Source organism: Zeugodacus cucurbitae, chromosome 5 (assembly GCF_028554725.1).
Source record: "Zeugodacus cucurbitae isolate PBARC_wt_2022May chromosome 5, idZeuCucr1.2, whole genome shotgun sequence".
In the NCBI taxonomy this organism is placed as follows: domain Eukaryota; kingdom Metazoa; phylum Arthropoda; class Insecta; order Diptera; family Tephritidae; genus Zeugodacus; species Zeugodacus cucurbitae.
The window spans coordinates 53,284,240-53,304,725 of NC_071670.1; the positions used below are offsets into that span (position 1 = coordinate 53,284,240).

The 20,486-nt window shown below is 36.7% G+C and overlaps 1 protein-coding gene across 2 annotated transcripts in view; it reads left to right on the forward strand.

Moving 5' to 3' along the window:
* Nucleotides 1-20,486, forward strand: part of LOC105210526 (uncharacterized) — a 61,961-nt gene that overhangs the window by 26,411 nt on the left and 15,064 nt on the right. For both annotated transcript variants that reach the window (XM_054232268.1, XM_054232269.1), the window contains exons 3-7: nt 3,233-3,393; nt 12,233-12,369; nt 12,447-12,552; nt 14,345-14,508; nt 18,552-18,663. In XM_054232268.1, coding sequence (XP_054088243.1) covers nt 3,233-3,393; nt 12,233-12,369; nt 12,447-12,552; nt 14,345-14,508; nt 18,552-18,663 — 680 coding nt within the window. The remainder of the gene's footprint in view (nt 1-3,232; nt 3,394-12,232; nt 12,370-12,446; nt 12,553-14,344; nt 14,509-18,551; nt 18,664-20,486) is intronic.

Sequence of the window (20,486 nt, forward strand, 5' to 3'; positions counted from 1 at the left end):
GGATTCTGGGTAATCTGTTTCAAGTAATGATGACAGCTTATTACTTATTTTCTAAGTGTTTATTTGTTTTATTCACAATAATACGTTTATTTATACACGTTTCAGTATTTATGTTTCAATATCAATTCATACGTATGACGTACATTAGAGCACAATCCACTGTTGTTGTATGCTCGTATTGTTTTTTTTTCTTCTTAATCTATTAAATTAGTTTCAATTAATTTGTTTATTAAATCGAGACTATAAAGGGAACATCTTAGTCCGCACATAACAATTAGTTAGACAAAGCTTTAGTTTATTCAAGTTCAATTCCGGCTGTACGGTGTAAAACTTCCTTACAAATATCGCGCAAATACTTTATTATGGTGTTAAAACATTCATTAGTGGATAACAAAAATATGTACGTATTAAATATATATTTTTTTGTGGTAAAATTTTTTTTATTTTTTTTTTTTATTTTGTACTCTCGCAACAAAGTTGTTAAAGAGAGTATACTAGTTTTGTTCACCTAACGGTTGTTTGTAAATCATAAAACTAAACGAGTGAAGTAGAGGATTATATAAACGATCCGGATGACGAGACGAGTTGAAATCCGGTTGTTTGTCTGTCGGCGCGGTCGTCCACTTTGGAGTCAAAAACCATATCTCAAGAACCACTCGACCGATTTCAATGAACTTTGGTATATAATATTTTATTGACACCCTGATACCCACCCACGGATGAAAAATGAGCGAAATCGGTTAACAACAACGCCTACTTCCCATACAATTCAGTTTTTAAATCCATCTGATTCCTTCACTTTAAAATATATACATTAGGAATCAACGAAGATAGACGAATTAAACTTTGCTGTTTTTGAGGTGAGGTATCGCTTGTGGAGAAAATTGTCCAGATCGGGCTATAACTTTTCAAGTTCCCTGATAGCGAAGATGAAGAACTCTAACTCATGTCTAAGTGTAATTTTTCAACGAAAATATAGGTAAATCTCTCAGATATTTTAATTTAATTCAGAGGGAGTCGTTTTCTTCTAATAGCGTGTCTCTATACCAGAAGTGGTTAAAATCGGGTCACAACTTCCCCGGAACTCCTACGCGGAAGAACTTGTTATTCCACTTCTTTGATAATCCCCGGTTTGGCTCGACCAGGGTAAGGAAGGGCTAAGTTCGGTTGTGATTTATATATTTAATTTTATTAATATTATATAATACACAATTTGATCCATATATTCGTCATATATATATGGTATAAAGTCCATTTAAAGTTGGAAACCCTAATATTAGGTTAGAAGCACCGAGGTCCTCATGTTCGATATAGGGGCCTTGAAAACCAATGGTCCGATTTCAGCGATTTTTAGAATGGGGCTGCCACACTATAAATTCAGTATTCATGCAAAGTTCTGCACCGGTATCTTCAGATCGTCTTCAAAGTTCTGGTATATAGGAAGTAGGCGTGGTTGTGAAGCGATTTGGCCTATTTTCACAGCATATCATTGGGATCCAAGGAAAATATCACAAACCAAATTTCATTGTTATTGGTCGAGTAGTTTCGGAGATAGGGTTTGTGACCCATAAGTCGATTTGGTATATAACCCTATATCTAACTCGTTTAGTTTTGGGTGTTATAAACAACCGTTATGTGAACAAAACTATAATACTCTCTTACCAACTTTGTTTGCGAGAGTATAAAAATTGTCGAAATCGGATCATACATTTTCAAGGGGCCAGATATTAAATAAGAAAAACTCTGTCCTCAGTCGAATTTTTTACCAAAACTATCGGTAAATCTCTCAGACAATTTAATGTGATTCAGAAGAATTATTTTTCTTCTAACCTATACCAAAAATAGGTGACATCGGGCCATAACTTCCCTAGCTCTTCTATACCTAATATTAAGGTTTTCAAAAATCCTTTAGGTTCTATACCGTATATCTGGATTAATGTGTGAGATATTTTAGCAAAATTAAGTGTACGTATTGTCTTGAATATAATGTAGTTTGGTGATAAAAATTAGTGAAATCGGTTCTGGAATTACCTTAGCCCTCATATACCATATATAATTATTTTCGTTATTCTAGTGATCTTAATGTCAAATATATGGAACGAATTGTGTGAAACAAATAAAATGCGAGAGTAAAAAATGTTCGGTTACACCCGAATTTAGCCCTTCCTTACTTGTTTGTTTTATAAAGTTGTTGTATTAAAATTTAAGCGCACAAAAAAGCAGAAATTCAATGGAAATTTGATAAAGTTAGCAAAAAACGGTGGTTGTTTTGATTTGCACCAATGGATTTCAAGTACTTTCCAAGAATATTTCCATAGATTGGCAATAATTATGTGACTTACGGCATTTTTATAAATTTGATAATATATAGTCACCATTAAACACCAAATTGTTTGCCACAATTGTGTTAACTCTAGAGTTAAGTCTAAACAATTCGAACTAGGCGCAGAAGTCCGAAAATGCCGATAAAATGTTGAATAAGCGAAAAATACCTACATATATACTGAGTACTTCGTATCAATCATTCGAAAGAAAAAATATGTTTTTGTTTTGAATTTTTTTTAAATTAAATTCTAAATATTTTACATTGTTATCATCTAGGGTTTTTCTAAATTTTCGTTACCATTTTTGTGGTAAATTTATATTTTGCTTCAAAAAAAATCTCAAGATCGGCGATTTGCTCTTTATTTTACTTTACTTTTTTTCTAGCGAGTGTTATTCTCTTCTTCTTCTTCTATTAAGATTTGTGTACAGGAGGTAAAATCGCTACGCACCAGAAAGAAAGTAAGAAGAGGAAAAAATGTTCGAAATGATAAAAAAAATTACAAAAATAACTCGAAAATTATAATTCCTTAATACTTTTAAATCTTAATTCAAAAATAAAAGTTGCATTAATATAAAATATATTTTATCACTCCCTTTAACTTGCTCCACTCATACTCTTTCCATAAGTAAGTGACAGAAATCAAGTAAGCAAATACAATCAGCTAATTGCCCAGAGATTCTCGGAACACTGTCATAAATTCAGTGAGAATTTCACTTTATTGTAAATAAATATTACAATTTCCATACTTGCAACCTTCACATTTATCAACATGACCTACCCATTGTTTAAGTGTGTGTTTAACCAATTAGCAGTACTTATAGGTGGTGTAACACCAATATCTATTTGCATTTGTAGCATAAACTGGCGACTAATTCCAATAATTTCTTTCCCATCATTTACTTTCAGTTGGCGCATAGCAATACTCTCCGTGGGCACCTTACTCCTGCACACGATCGCCACGGCGACGATGTTAGATGCGACCGCTATAGCGTTGGCGACAACAGTGGCGACAATGCTGACAACGGTGGCGGCAACAACGTCATTGAACGCTTACGCTTCAACTACAGGTAAGTGCGGGAATTCCGGTTGCAATACGCAAGCATTACATTATATCCAATTGACTTCGTGCTGAGCGAAGAGGCACGTGCGAAATAAAGCTGAAGAGTAAATAAACGTACTGCTTTTTCTGCATTTCGTTTACGCGTCACTCAAACACAATCGGCATATTCACGATCTGTTAGTGTAGTATTGCATTTGCAACGACAAAGTGTTAATATTTATGCAATGTTGGGTTTTACAGGCAGAAAATATTTCTCAAATAATTTAAGGAATGGAACTTGATTTCTTTTGCATGACCACCACGGACACGCTTACAGAAGTCCAGACGCTGAACCCAATGTTCGACGGTTTTCAAGCATAAATCTGCCGATACTGCTGCTATTTTACGTTCAATAATCGTACAATGTTCATCAATCGTCGCTGGTTTGTTGGCATAGATCATAATAGACTTGATGTAGTCCCAAAGGAAATAGTCTAACGGCGTCAAATGACCGAGTCGGCCAATTGACTGGGGCATTTCGTGAGCTAACACGTTCACCAAACTTGGTTTTCAATAAATTGATTGTGAGATTCGCTGTCGGGCTCGTGGCGCCGTTCTGTTGGAATCACATTTGTCCAAGTCCATATCATCCAATTCGGACCAAAAATATTCCGTTGCCATTGAGCGGTAGCGATTCTCATTCACATGGAAGAAGTACGGCCCAATGACACCGCCGGCCCAAAAACTGCACCAAACCGTATTATTCGGGATACAATGGTGACTTATGGAGTACGTGTGGATTGCTGCCTGACCATCTTGCTTATTGACGAAGTCATTCAGCCAGAAATGAGACTTATCGCTGAAGATGATTTTTCATGAACAGATGACGATTCTGTTGGTCAAGCGGGTTCAGTTCTTGCGTCAATTTGATCTTGTAAGGATGTAGGCCAAGCACGTTTCGCAAAATTCGACACAAAGATGTCACAGAGATGCCCAACGATTGAGAACGACGTGTCAGGGACTGATTTGGGTGTTCCTCAATGAATACGCTAGCGGCAGCAATATTCCCGACACTACAGGCATTTCTTTATCTCACTGGAACGGAAACATTTTGTACTGTGCCTGTGGATTAAAAATTTTCCACTACACGCTCAATTATTGCTCTGATCGGACGATTATGACGATCAAAAATTGGACGTAGCGCTCTTAAAGTAGAGGCCACTGACTCCGAATTTCGGTAGTAAATTTTAATAATTGCGACTCGTTGTTGGATTGTAAATCTTTCCATGATGAAATGGCAAACCTTACTGAAGAGAAATGTCAAAACAGCGTAAATATAGCGTTGTTTGCTGTCCCTATCGATCTACTTTTGTAGCGTGTCTTTTGAAAAACCCTTTATTAGAGCCTCCACTCCATGTAATATCCAAGTACTTTCTTATTTTCTATATTAAAATCGGCTAAGCTGACTAAGTCAAAGATGTAATTTATTAATACACTCAGTAAGCTTAGTTTGAGCTGTTCTCTGTGAGCTCTAACAGCTAATTTATATTATTAATTAATTTGTTAAGCTGAATTCATTTATTTGCAACTATTTAGAGCGTCGTTTGTCTTTAGTGGTTTCAGAAGACGATCTTTTTTAGAATGTAGATCTCACTGTCTGCATTTAACTCAAGTAATCGCTTTGAATTTTTTTTTTGTATCTAACTGAATAATGTGAATAACCCTAACATAAGTCATGTCTAAAAATGAGTTAAACTGTCTGGTGGAGAATTTTCTGTACATATGTTTGGCGAAAAATGCAATTTAATTTTTATTGGGGACACCGAAAAGGGTTGTCTTGATTTCGCAGAATGACTCGGTATGTCATTGGTATCAAACTATTTTGCAAGATTGACTACCATATACTAGTACAGATTTCAGAAATTCCATATTTAGCATGTAAATAAAGTATGTATGCAAATATATATATATATATGTGTAGAGTATGTGTACTGAACCCAATTGTAAAGTTCAAGTTCTCAATTATTGTGTTTGATATCTATGACCTTAGCGAAATCTCCTACAATTACAAGAACAGTGGTAATACATATGTACATATTTACCCGTTATCATATAAATTCACTCATATGCTACATTTATCGCATTCACATATATACATATACATTTCAATGGCCTTTCATTCACAACTACACACACACACAGCTACGCTCGTACGCACCCACTCAGAAGTGCTCTTGACCTTTTACGAGATCGCTATAAATTACCATTTGTACATCAATTTCAACGTTTTTTCCCCCATTAATCAAACACTTAATTTCCCATTCAATAAAATATGTATGCAAGCATAACGATGCTTTAATTTCTACATCACATACCGTTTATCAACGTCATTTTATTGGTGTTGATTTGTTTACACTTGGGGGGTTTATTTACTTTATTAGTTTGCGTAAATATATATAAGCGTATTTATAAATATGTTTGTTTGTTTGTATGTAAAAATCTCAGAATGCAAGTAAACGTAACAAATGTCAAATTACTGTTTCAAAAGAAATCCAATAGCTCTTGGACATATTCAGGAGTGTGCCACTGTTTATGTGTATTTCTGTGAGGGATTGTGTGTCAGTTAAATCATTAATACCCAGTAGGAAAAGTCGTTGGTACATAATTACTTCTGCTGATTAAGGTACGATGTGTGTTCAAAAAATAACGGGAATTTTTAAATTTCAGCTGTATTCATTGCGTACTTTGTCTGTAGCAGCCGCTAGGGCTCGATGAGATTTTTAAAATTTTGGCGATTCTATTTTGTTAAAAACTCACAATTTGTTGCTTGTTTTGATGATTGGAAGAAGCTTTGACATAAGTGCATAATAACGAATGGGGCCTATTTTGAAGTCGGCAACATTATTGTAGACGAATGTATAAATCATCATCATCAATTTCGCACTACAACCGGGTGTCGGTTTTAGCCGCCGCAGAGCTCATACAGCTCGTCATACCAACGAATCCGGTAATCTCCTACGCCCCCGCGTAGCGGACGACCTTAAATCTTTCGGAGGACTTTTCTCTCGAAAGCTCCTAAGGAGTGATCATCTTTGTTGGTAATCGTTCATGCTTGTGCACCATACCACACCGAATGTGTAAATTGTTTGTTTAAAAACGAAAACTTCCGAAATTTCTGGAATTTTCATGATTTTAGTACTTTGGGAAATATTCTGTCTCAATTTTACGAAAGTAGAGTAACCATGTGTAATAATGAAGCGACGCAGTTCACGTTTGAACTATTATACAGTTGAACTTTCATAACTCGAACGTCTATAACTCGAAGTTCTCCATAACTCGAGCTCTTGAATTGGCAAAAGAAGTAAAATTTCATACAAAACATTCTTTGTTTATACTTTCTGTAACTCGGAAGTCTCTCTAACTCTTAGTTTTTTTTTTGGATTATGCGGATTCGAGCTGGAGAAGTTCAACCGTATTTTCGTACATTGTTATTGGACTGCATAATTTATAATTTCCTGCGGGGTATCTTCTCAGGAACCTACCTGTATATGTATGTACGTATGCAACGTCGTCGAAATTCATTGTAATAATTCGAGTTTTCAGGTTTTGGTTTTGTATTTCATTCAGTCGTGCTGCTTTGGCGCACCGCACCTGTCACTTTTCTAAGGCAGTACAAGTGCATACACACACAGATGTGTGGATATGTCCAGACTGGAACATAAAGACATGTGGTGGTGTTTCGTGTGGATTTTTAAATACTTTACACATTAAGTGTTAATTGTATTCCATAGAACTCAAATGTGTGTGCAGTTATTGTAGCATCGTAAAGTATTCTCCGAAAATATTGAAGTAATAAAAATATATATGTGTGTTTACATGTATGTATATTTACTGTTTACTCAGCAGTACCATTCGTTAACGCTTGGGAAAGAAGAGACTCAACGATTGTCGGACTTCTTAAATAGCTGCTGGCTTTGGCCGCACAATTACCGGAAGAAAAATTATTAACTGGGAAGTCTAAATACATACATACATATGTGTCTTGAGAACAAATTATTCTTATTTAAACATTCTAGTCCAATAGTTAAGAATTAAAAAAACAGAGATTTATTTTTTAAAATACAAAATTTTATTCAAAATGTTAAGGTAGGCCTTGGTTTTCATTTTATATTTTTTTTATATTTTATTATTTCGCTTAAAATACAAAAATACTGCCGCTAGCGCATCAGTTGAGGAAGACCCAAATCAGTCTCTCTCACATCGTTCTCAATCGTTGCAAAAAGATCTTGGCCTACATCCTTACAAGATAAAATTTAAGCAAGAACTAGAGCATCAGAATCGTCGTCTGTTCGTGAATTGGGCTGAGCAAAAACTTTAAAATGATTTTCTTTGAAAAATCATCTTCTGCGATGAGGCTAATTTCTGACTGAATGGCTTCGTCAATAAGCAAAATATGCGTTATTGGTCAGGCAGCAATGCGAGTCACCATTGCACAGTGGTTCCGCCATAGGCCAAAAATTAAAAAAAATCATCTCAGGATTTTTTGTCAAAATGTATACAGATGTCTTCCAAATTGTCCAAACTTCCTATTTGCAAACCGGGTTTTGCTAAAAATCTAACGGTACTTTCTAAAAATGGAGTTAAACGCATGAATACCTGTATTTTTTTAAAGCACATCAGACATTTTTTTTTAAATTCGCAGCAACAACGCACTTCCAATTGTTCTGGAAATTGTTCAGGTTAACGAATCAAGATTATTTTTAATGGCTTTTGAAGCTAAAGGTATTTATTTTAACTTGTGAAATTAATTAAGACTAACATGATTTGTATTTTTTGTGAAATTAGTGTTTTATATCACCTATTTTTTGAACCTTTTTTCTGCGTCTTCAATGTGTTTACATAAAGTTTTTGTTGTGTTCCCCCGCGATCCCCCGTTAGCTTTATTTTACATTGTCTTTACCAGAGTCTTAAGGTTGTATTAAATTGTTTGATAATTTACTTTTTTCCTACATGATTTGTTTATATGATATTATTCTTATAGGTTGAATGTGGGAGTTGGATGGGGGAAACTATAACGACAAATCATGTTCAGCTTGTGTATCGCTTTCTTTAATTTCTTTACAAAACCTTACTGAAAGTTTTGACGCTCCAACTATGACCATGAGAAGTATTTTTGCGCATCATTGCCATATAATGCCAATTACTGTTCTATGGGAGCTATAGGACCTAGTAGACCTCAACTTTAAGTCAACGTCATAATCATCCTGTCAGATTAACAATTGAGCGTCTAGTGGCAATTTTTAATCCACAGGCACAGTACAAAATGTTCCCGTTCCAGAAATGCCCGTAGTGTCGGGAAAATTGCTGCCGCTAGCGCATCAATTGAGGAACACCCAAATCAGTCTCTGACACGTCGTTCTCAATCGTTGGACATCCCTGTGACGTCGTTGTGTCGGATTTTGTGAAAAGTGCTTGGCCTACATCCTTGCAAGATCAAATTGACGCAAGAACTGAACCCGCTTGACCATCAGAATCGTCGTCTGTTCATGAAAAATCATCTTCAGCGATGAGGCTCATTTCTGGCTGAATGACTTCGTCATTAAGCAAGATGGTCAGGCAGCAATCCACACGTACTCCATAAGTCACCATTGTATCCCGAAATATTACAGTTTGGTGCAGTTTTTGGGCCAGCGGCATCATTGGGCCGTACTTCTTCCATGATAACCAAGACCGGCACGAAACTGTGAATGGGAATCGCTACCGCTCAATGGCAACGGAATATTTTTGGTCCGAATTGGATGATATGGACTTGGACAATATGTGGTTCCAACAGGGCGGCACCACAAGCCACATAGCAAGTGTCACAATCGCTTTATTGAAAATAAAGTTTGATGAATGTGATATCTCATGAAATAGTACAGTCAACTGGCCGCCTCGGTCATTTGACGCCGTTAGACTATTTCCTGTGGGTCTACATCAAGTCTATGATCTATGCCAACATGCCAGCGGCGTATATCGAACGTGAAATTTGCAACAGTATCGTCCGATTTATGCTTGGAAATCGTCGAAAATTGGCAAGCGTTCCCATGGTAACCATACAATAGAAATCGAGTTCTACACATAATGACATTGAATGTACTTTCACAGGAATAAATAATTTCATTGACATCCCAATGCGTTTTGTAGCGCTCTTATTGAAAAACCCTTTATATAGCACCCTTTATGTACATATATACAGTGGAACTTCCATAACTCGAACGTCTATAACTCGAAGATCTCCATAACTCGAACTTTTGAATTGGCAATAGTGTTTAGAAATAAAACTTCATACAAATTTCCTTCCATAACTCAAACTTCCTTAATTCGAAGTTCTCGATAACTCGAACTCTTGAATTGGCAATAGAAGTCAAATTTCATACAAATCTCTTTCCATAAATCGAACTTTTCGACCAGGAGATAATACAAAATTTAAAATTTTACTATCGAGGCACACTTTTAAAAGAATCCCTCTATATCGTATGGAGGAGAAGCTCCACTGTATATGTACATATCTACTTAAGTGAGCATACATAGTCGAACTTGTGTTGTTAATCACTTAATGGTTTTTATGAACTGATGTTATTGATACTCTGGATGTGGCTAATTTTGCTAAAAGGAAATGAGAAATCATTTGTGGTTGCTTGGCGTTTATGTACATATATACATATATAATTACTTATAGTATGTTCCCAGTCAACATTTGCAAACGCAATTAAGTTTTCGTGTCCAGCAACTAATCGGAGAAGTCTGTATAGTATGCGTTGCTTGTGTCGCCTTGAGGATTGAAAGAAGTGCCCTAAAGAGTAGGATTCTTGTTTTGCTTTAATTTTTGTATTTTTTGTGTGTTGTAGTCAAAAATTTCCAATTAGTCATTTTGAGCATACTTTCGTTTGCTCATTTATTTCGCGGTTAAATATCAATGCTAAAAACTTTTCAACACGACTTACAGTCGATTCGAATGCGAACAATCGTCCAAATGTTGATTAGTTTGTTGGGAAATAGTAACGGGTGATTTTTTTGAGGTTAGGATTTTCATGCATTAGTATTTGACAGATCACGTGGGATTTCAGACATGGTGTCAAAGAGAAAGATGCTCAGTATGCTTTGACATTTCATCATGAATAGACTTACTAACGAGCAACGCTTGCAAATCATTGAATTTTATTACCAAAATCAGTGTTCGGTTCGAAATGTGTTTCGCGCTTTACGTCCGATTTATGGTCTACATAATCGACCAAGTGAGCAAACAATTAATGCGATTGTGACCAAGTTTCGCACTCAGTTTACTTTATTGGACATTAAACCAACCACACGAATGCGTACAGTGCGTACAGAAGAGAATATTGCGTCTGTTTCTGAGAGTGTGGCTGAAGACCGTGAAATGTCGATTCGTCGCCGTTCGCAGCAATTGGGTTTGTGTTATTCGACCACATGGAAGATTTTACGCAAAGATCTTGGTGTAAAACCGTATAAAATACAGCTCGTGCAAGAACTGAAGCCGAACGATCTGCCACAACGTCGAATTTTCAGTGAATGGGCCCTAGAAAAGTTGGCAGAAAATCCGCTTTTTTATCGACAAATTTTGTTCAGCGATGAGGCTCATTTCTGGTTGAATGGCTACGTAAATAAGCAAAATTGCCGCATTTGGGGTGAAGAGCAACCAGAAGCCGTTCAAGAACTGCCCATGCATCCCGAAAAATGCACTGTTTGGTGTGGTTTGTACGCTGGTGGAATCATTGGACCGTATTTTTTCAAAGATGCTGTTGGACGCAACGTTACGGTGAATGGCGATCGCTATCGTTCGATGCTAACAAACTTTTTGTTGCCAAAAATGGAAGAACTGAACTTGGTTGACATGTGGTTTCAACAAGATGGCGCTACATGCCACACAGCTCGCGATTCTATGGCCATTTTGAGGGAAAACTTCGGAGAACAATTCATCTCAAGAAATGGACCCGTAAGTTGGCCACCAAGATCATGCGATTTAACGCCTTTAGACTATTTTTTGTGGGGCTACGTCAAGTCTAAAGTCTACAGAAATAAGCCAGCAACTATTCCAGCTTTGGAAGACAACATTTCCGAAGAAATTCGGGCTATTCCGGCCGAAATGCTCGAAAAAGTTGCCCAAAATTGGACTTTCCGAATGGACCACCTAAGACGCAGCCGCGGTCAACATTTAAATGAAATTATCTTCAAAAAGTAAATGTCATGAACCAATCTAACGTTTCAAATAAAGAACCGATGAGATTTTGAATTTTATGCGTTTTTTTTTTTTAAAAAGTTATCAAGCTCTTAAAAAATCACCCTTTACATAGTAGTCGTGCGGAAATATATAAATATAAAAATAAATAGAGATAAGAATTGTGGTTAAGTATATTGTAGTTGTTGTGATAATTGTGCGTTGGATTTAGCTGTGAAACGCTCAAGAAGCTGTTTTAAATACGAGTTCAAGTCTCTGATATAAAAGCGAATAATTTTGGTGGAAAGATTTGGAATAAAGTAGACATTTCTTTTCACGTATGGACAAATTTAATTAAACTTGAGAAGTGGAGTGCGAAGTTCTTTCATAACTTCAACTTGATTTCTGAGATGAAAACTGGTTTTATCTATAAGAAGGATATATTCTATTTATATCTTCAACCCTGTGTAGTTATTATTTGTAATTTTATTGATTGTCTTGGGTCTTCAAATCCGTGGACCTTTTTCAAACTAAAAATCTTCATAGTAAAAATTCCAAATGTGTTCGAACACACAATTGATATGTATATTTGTATTTTATAAAAAATCATCCGAGTATCTCTGTCATAACACTTCTATTTATTTTGCAGAGTATCCAAGACGCAGCATTCGAGTGGGATACAACGGTAATGCAGTTATAGTGTGTAAAACGGATCGACCGTATGAGATCACGTTTCACGAAGTATTCAAAAATAAAACAAGTCATCCGCTAAATGTTACAGATGAGGTAAGTCGGTAATCTTTTCAAGACAGCTGTTTTGTAGTTAATACTAGTTAATAAACTAATTTGCTTAACAATTCCAGGATTTGAAACATAATGCAGTGCTGTTCTTAAGAAATGTTATACATGATGCTACCTACCGATGCATGAGAGGAGAGCATATTTTGAGTGAAACAATTTTAACAATTGGTAAGAAGCTTTAATAATTTTTAGATTAAAAAAAACTTACTTATTTAGAAAATTTCCAGCGAAAAAGCTTGATGTACAAAAAAAAAAAAGTCAGGAAGGGCTAAGTTCGGTTGTGACCGAACATTTTATACTCTCGCAATTTATTTATTTAATATTATATAATACACAATTTGACCCACATATTCGTCATATATATGGTAAAAATTCCATTGAATGTTGGAAACTCTAATATTAGGTTAGAAGCACCGAGGAGAATGCATCAATTGCGTTCGGTATCGATCTCCTGTGATGGGTTCACTTGGCTTTAGCAGCTCATAATATATCACTCCCAGCTGGTCCCACCAAATGCAGAGCATGACCTTGGCGCCGTGAATGTTCGTCGTCGTCAGTTACAATGCGATGTAAAAATCCCTTTCGGTTGTGCCTTTGAAGCAGCTGTTCACAGGCAAAGAAACGCCGTTCGACATCTCTTGGTTTCAAGTCGTAAGGAACCCAGTTTCTTTGTTTCGGGATCATCCCCATGGCTTTGAGGCGTTTTGATACGGCTTACTGTGTCAATTGCAACGATTCGGCCAATTCCTCTTCGGTTTGGAACGCATTTTGGTCGAGTAATGCTTCCAATTCAGCATCTTCAAAAATCTTCTCCCTTTCACCACCATGCCGGTCTTCGACTTCATAATCACCATTCTTAAAACGTTGAAACCATTCCCGACATGTTCTTTCACTTAGGACAGCCTCACCGTACGTATCAGCCGCACTTTTCTTGGAATTAAAAAAGGAAAGCAAAATTTCCCGCAAATGTCGAGAATACGGCTCAAAAAGTGACATTTTTTCAGTTGAGAATAAGTTTGGGTTGCAAACAGATCTCTACAAGTATTTTGTTGGGTTAATGTTGACACAAATGCCCAAGATCGATATAAAACGATTTAATCGATTTAATCGACCAGTGCTTGACCCTAGAGACATCTATTGGAAAACGGCGGAAGCAAAGTTGTAGACCAATATGTATATTGTAAAGTGGTCCGATTTTGCTTCGAAAGCAACCTTCCTATGGTGCCAAGAAACAAGTGAGCCAAGTTTCATCAAGATATCTTAATTTTTACAGTCGTTTAGTTTTGGTTGTTACAAACAACCGTTATGTGAACAAAACTATAATACTCTCTTTAGCAACTTTGTTGCGAGAGTATAATAACGTTTTACCTACCGCATTAAAATTGAAATGATTATCTCTTTAAAATTCTATTTAAAAATCAGTGTGCTGATTATTGGCCTCCAACAATTATTTATGCATTAAAATTCCTAGAAACATAAATTATAAATTATCGCTGTTATTTTTCGATTAAAATATATATATATATATATATATATATATGTATATATATTGTATATAATCATCTACCACCCAAATAATTATACAATATTTTGGGTGGCATTCTCCTCCTTATCTATATTAATTATTAATATTTAGTTTTTAATATTTTCATTCTATGCATATTCTTAGAACTGATAAACTGAAAATTATTGTATATACCGGCATTATCGTGGCATTTTTATAGAATACTTTCCTTAGAATTTCGAATATCCCCATAACAATTTTAGAACTTTTGAGATTGTACTAACGTAAAAGTACCGTTGTGCGTATATACGCATTATCTTTGTATGGAATCCTCTACATTAAATAATTTAATATTTCAACTAGGCAAATTGGCTCTTATAATTTCAGTTGAAATTAAATTATTTTAAATTAATTAAATTTAAATTGAATTATTTCCAACATAATATTTGCTTTTAGCTGCACGAGACTTAACATCGCCGGATCGCATACAAATGGGGAGCGGTGATGATGCCGCATTTGTTTTAGTCCACCATGGATACAAAAACCTCAATTATTCTCAACGATCATTGAATAGAGATTATTATGATGATATTAGAGACATCGAGAAAATCAAACTTATCGTAAGTATAAACGAAGCATATTGACATCTACATACGAGTATAGATACATACATACATATGTATAAAATTAACAACAATAAGTTTAATACTCCCAATTCATGCGAATGTAATGTCTACACGACTGATTGTTGTTCAACAGCAATCCGTCAAGCGAAGTAGCAACTGATTTAGCAACAACCGATGTTGGCACAATGTCAACTTTCAAAACAAAAACATTAACTAACATAACAAAAACAACAATCCATGAAAAATCCCCATACTATGTACTGATATTATGTAGAGAGTGGTGGCGTGGCGCAGCAAGTACACACGAGACAAGCTCTGCAAGTGCATACTATGCACTGCATAAAAGCAGGAACGTATCAAACATCACACAGGTTGGGTAACTGGCCGCCTGCCAACAAAAGAAAATATATATTTTACAATGGTTCAGAGTATTTAGCGTTAAATTAGGCAGTTGTTGTTGTTATAGCGAACAGAGAGAACATTCCCAAATAATGTTGTGGAATATTGTCAAATTGGCAGCCCTTGTTCATCTAAAAATCCAGATCGTTTATGGAGACCAGACTATTGTGGGAATCTAATTCGAAGAATTAACTTGCAAAGATTGTATGAGCATTATAGAGTGCCTAGTCATTTGACTTAATCATATTTAAAAGTGTATCGGCCACTTCACGAACTTCAATACAATCCCAAATCATAATAAGCTTTTTGAACCATTTTCCTTAAATTCTGTGCTTGGAGTACTACTTTAGATCTACGCCACATTTGCATACATTAGGCTATAAAAAAAAAAAAAACAAAATACGGAAAAAGGGACGTCAAGGTTCCAGGCAAAGGTTAGTAAAAACTCCAAAAAATTATTTTTCATATTCTAAACTTTTTGAGAGCTTTAAGCTTCAAGCAGCAAATCAACAAAAGCTTCAGAGACCACGACGTTGGTTTTTAAATAACGAATTCTAATACTAACTGGAGCAAGAATAATAATGGTCTCCACATTGTTCCAAATATATTACCCTCGATTCGGTGGGTTTCAAGTTTCACCGAATCCATGTCGGTCTTCGATACATTCTCGAGCATCAATTAGATATACAAATTTAGTTATCTAGTATTTGCCAACATCCGAAAATGATATAGCGGTCCACTAACTGCCTAAGAAGTCTTCTGAGTACAAATCCTTTAAGTTCTGATAACTGTCGTGAGTTAAAACTTCTTAGCAGATCGCTTAGGCCCATATACAGCATTGAACCGGCCATGACGACAAGTGCTTATACATTCATACACACACACATATCCAGAGGTGAGTGCTGGCCGAGTTGGACAGTTGAGTGGGCATTGAACGTCCTCCACTGTGTGTGTAACCATTGGCAATTTGTTGCAAGCATTGTTGCTTATGCATTGCACATCTCCAATGCATATACCGTTGGTATGCATGTACGCTTGTGGTATGTGATATTCTCAGTATTGTTTGCACATTAAGTCAACAATACACTGACCGACAACCGAAAGCGGAGTATTTGGTTGAACAGAATTAAGAGTAAAAAACATAATAAGGAATATATGTACTATATATAGCCAACAACAAGACATATACACACACGCTTACAGCGGTGCACTTGAAAGCAAAAAATGCAAATAATACATACAGACATGTTTGTTTTTTCCACCTTTAAATAGTTTCAGGTTGCACGCTACACTAACGGTCAGTAGAATGAGAAATTACTTTTCTCACCACGCAAGGAATTACAGAGTTACTGAGAGATCTTAGCAGAATTCCACGATTTCTTTTTGTTACATACTCTGTATATTTTTCAGAATAGGTGATAACTGAGGGCTCAAAGTGTTTGGAGGGATTTCAACATGCTGAAATTTAAGAGCTATTCGCTAAGTCATAAACTGCACAGCTGTCTGCGAACAGCTGATAAAAAGGGTTTTTCAATAGGACGCTACAAAAGTAGACCGATTTTGACATTTCATTTCTCTTCAATAAGGTTTGCCGTTTCTTCATGGAATATATGATCATATACGATCCAACAACGAGTCGAAATTATGAAAATTTATTACCGTCAGTGGTCTCAACTTTAAGAGTCCAATTATGGTCGGCTCACTTCTGGATGAATGGCTTTATCTATAAGCAAAATATGGGTTATTTGGCAGGCAGCAATCCACACGCACTCCATGAGTCACCATTGCATCCTGAAAAAATTACAGTTTAATGCGGTTTATGGGCCGCCACCGTACTCCTTCCATGATGATTAAGACCGACACGTAACTGTCAATGGAAATCGCTACCGCTCAATGATGACTGACTATTTTTGGCTCGAATTAGATGATATGGACTCGGACAATATATGGTTCCAACAGGACTCACAAAATGGCCCAGTCAATTGGAAGCCTCAGTCGTGCGATTTGACGCCGTTAGACTATTACCTGTGGTGCTACGTTAAATCTATGGTCTATGCGAACAAGCCAGCGATGATTGGTGAACTTCATACGAATATCGAATGTGAAATTGCAACAGTATCGGCCGATTTACACTTGAAAACCGTCGAAAATTGTGTTCAACGTCTGGACTTCTGCATGTGATGGCCATGCAAAATAAATCGAGTTCCATACATAATGGCATCGAATGACTTTTACAGAAATAAAGAATCTCATTGATATCGCAAACCGTTTTGTAGCGTTCTTATTGAAAACCCCTTTACATATGTTATGAGCAGTTTTTAACGACAGCAGTAACTCTTGGAGGAGCGTCCGTTATAATCTTTTCGTTGTCCGCAACGGTTTTTTGGGGTTTCGAACCCAAGTTTTGCAGAATGGTAGTGTGAAACGAAATCCGATACCTTTCTAGATTGTGTGAAAGGTCTGTCAAGTCTGATTTATAGTAAAAGAGCATACGACTGAATATCTCCGATTATTATTTAGAATGATTAAATAGTTTAGGCTTACTCATCACAATTGTCCGTTCCTGTTCCATCAGCAGCTGAAAACAATGCCACCGTTAAAATCCACCGAATGTTACACTTTAGGCAATATTTCAAGTGGTTTCTAAAGAAAGATCTTCTCAAGAAAGATGTAGAAAGATGGATCTTAAGAACTTTATGACAATACCAACAATGAATGTAATCTCCAGTTATGAAAAAATTCTTTAGAAATCGTCATTAGATAAAGATGGATGGTTTGTCAAAATTCAAAAGTTTAGTAAGCGATATCAAGTTATACGCAATCTAACGATATTCTTCGTCGACACGAATGCCAAACGATTAATAAAATATCTTCTTGTGACGCGAAGTGTACGTAACTCGTCTGCGCCTTACTAGTATGACAAGCTTATATACTAGACTCTACTTATGCTAGCTATAGCTAAAAGCCACAAACTAATAGCGAATAACAAGAATTGTAATGACTTTATTTATATTACTAGTTATTTGCTGTTTTATTGGTTTGTTATTGTGCTGTCGCCTTTGTTGCCGTTTGCACAGTAGCATTTGTGAGATCCATGAAATCGGTTTTTACGTGAAGCCTTGCGAATTCTCACGTTCCCCAAATACAATACGTTTACAATTTAGCTCTGCGTCAAAGTGCCAACATAGTGTATTTGATTTGCTTTTTCACGCAAATCTGCTATCGCCGATGTCTCATTTACATACATACACACATACTTGTGTCTACGTTTGATTGATTTAATTAAGCCGGGTTGACAATTGCGCGTGCGCGTCGGCGGTCTACATACACCGGCCGTTACGTGGCACAAGCGCCGCCAAATATTTGTTACGCTTGTCAATCGTGTACACTGTGTTAGACGAGTTACAATTTCCCTAAGATTTTCTCCAAAGTTGACACTAGTTTTTGGTATGTAAGTCACAGGTGTTCTTCTTTAGATTTATGCGTCTATCACTACTGACGGACACTCCGTTTAAGGTGAATTTAAAATGCTTTTGGATTCTAGCGAATTGCATTCTACTCTTGCAGTTCCTTGTAGTACATATGTATCTATTTGAGTATAATATATATTTAAATTTCTACAATTTCTACAATTTCAGAACATCGACAGCGACGCCATAATCCTTTTGATACGTAACGCATCAGCTCAAAAGTCTATATTCAAATTTATTTTGGATGATAAAAGCACAAATGAGTGTGAACTGGATGTGGGTGAGTATAATTATAGTTGTTGTAGGTTATGAACTAGAAAATTTTATAAAATTGTATTCTGATACAAATTAAAATAACTCAGTAAAAGTGCAATGAGCGAAATCGGTCCATTGTCACGCCGACAAAATGACGATAAGAAAGAGCTATAACTAAGCCATAAATAAAATTTCGTACATAGCATCATATTAGAGATGGGTGTATTTGGTTGAGTTTTTTTTTGTTTTTGAGAAAGTGGGCGTGGCTCTATATAACTAAAACACAACTACGGCTATATCAACCAAACTTTCTGGATTCTATTATTTTAGGTACTTCATTATCCAGCATGAAAATAGATGAAATCAGATTATAACCACGCCTACTACCCGTTTATAGGTTATGCTTAAAACTGCTAAAAGTGCTTGTCATGGTAAAGATTGTATATTTGTATATTGGTATAAAAAATGAGCGTGACCTCGCCTACTTATGGGTCAAAAACCATAGCTCAGCAACTACTCGACCAATTTCAACGAAATTTGATACGAAATATTTTCTCAATTTTGAAGTCCATCTGATTCGTTTACCTTACAATATATAAATTAAGCGTCAGTGAAGATAAAGAAACTTTTCACAAATGCAGCATTTCTAGTGTGACATAGTGTGTGATTGGCGTTGCAACCGTTTAGCCGGTTATAGCCGAATCGACGATAGTGCGCCATCTCTCTCTCTCCTTCGCAGTTCGGCGCCGGTTGGAGATCCCAAGTGTAACCAGGTCGCTCTCCACCTGGTCCCTCCAACGGAGTGGAGGCCTTCCCCTTCCTCGGCTTCCTCCGGCGGGTACTGCATCGAACACTTTCAGGGCTGGAGTGTTTTCGTCCATTCGGACAACATGACCTAGCCAGCGTAGCCACTGTCTTTTTATTCGCTGAACTATGTCAATGTCGTCGTATAACTCGTACAGCTCATCGTTCCATCGTCTGCGGTATTCGCCGTTGCCAATGTTCTTAGGACCATAAATCTTGCGCAAAATTTTCCTCTCGAAAACTCCAAGTGTCGTCTCATCTGATGTTGACATCGTCCAAGCTTCTGCACCGTAGAGCAGGACGGGAATGATAAGCGACTTGTAGAGCTTGATTTTGGTTCGTCGAGAGAGGACTTTACTGTTCAATTGCCTACTCAGTCCAAAGTAGCACCTGTTGGCAAGAGTTATTCTGCGCTGGATTTCGAGGCTGACATTGTTCGTGTTGTTGATGCTGGTTCCCAGGTATACGAAATTATCTACGACCTCGAAGTTATGACTGTCAACAGTGACGTGGGAGCCAAGACGCGAATGCGCCGACTGTTTGCTTGATGACAGGAGATATTTCGTCTTGTCCTCATTCACCTCCAGACCCATTCGCTTCGCCTCCTTATCCATGCGGGAAAAAGCAGAACAAACGGCGCGGTTGTTGCTTCCGATGATATCAATATCATCGGCGTACGCCAGGAGCTGTACACTCTTGTAGAAGATGGTACCCTCTCTGTTTAGCTCTGCTGCTCTTATAATTTTTTCCAGCATCAGGTTAAAGAAGTCGCACGATAGTGAGTCATCTTGTCTGAAACCTCGTTTGGTATCGAACGGCTCGGAGAGGTCCTTCCCAATCATGACGGAGCTTTTGGTGTTGCTCAACGTCAATTTACACAGCCGTATTAGTTTTGCGGGGATACCAAATTCAGACATCGCGGCATAAAGGCAGCTCCTTTTCGTGCTGTCGAAAGCTGTTTTAAAATCGACAAAAAGGTGGTGTGAGTCGATCCTCTTTTCACGGGTCTTCTCCAAGATTTGGCGCATGGTGAATATCTGGTCA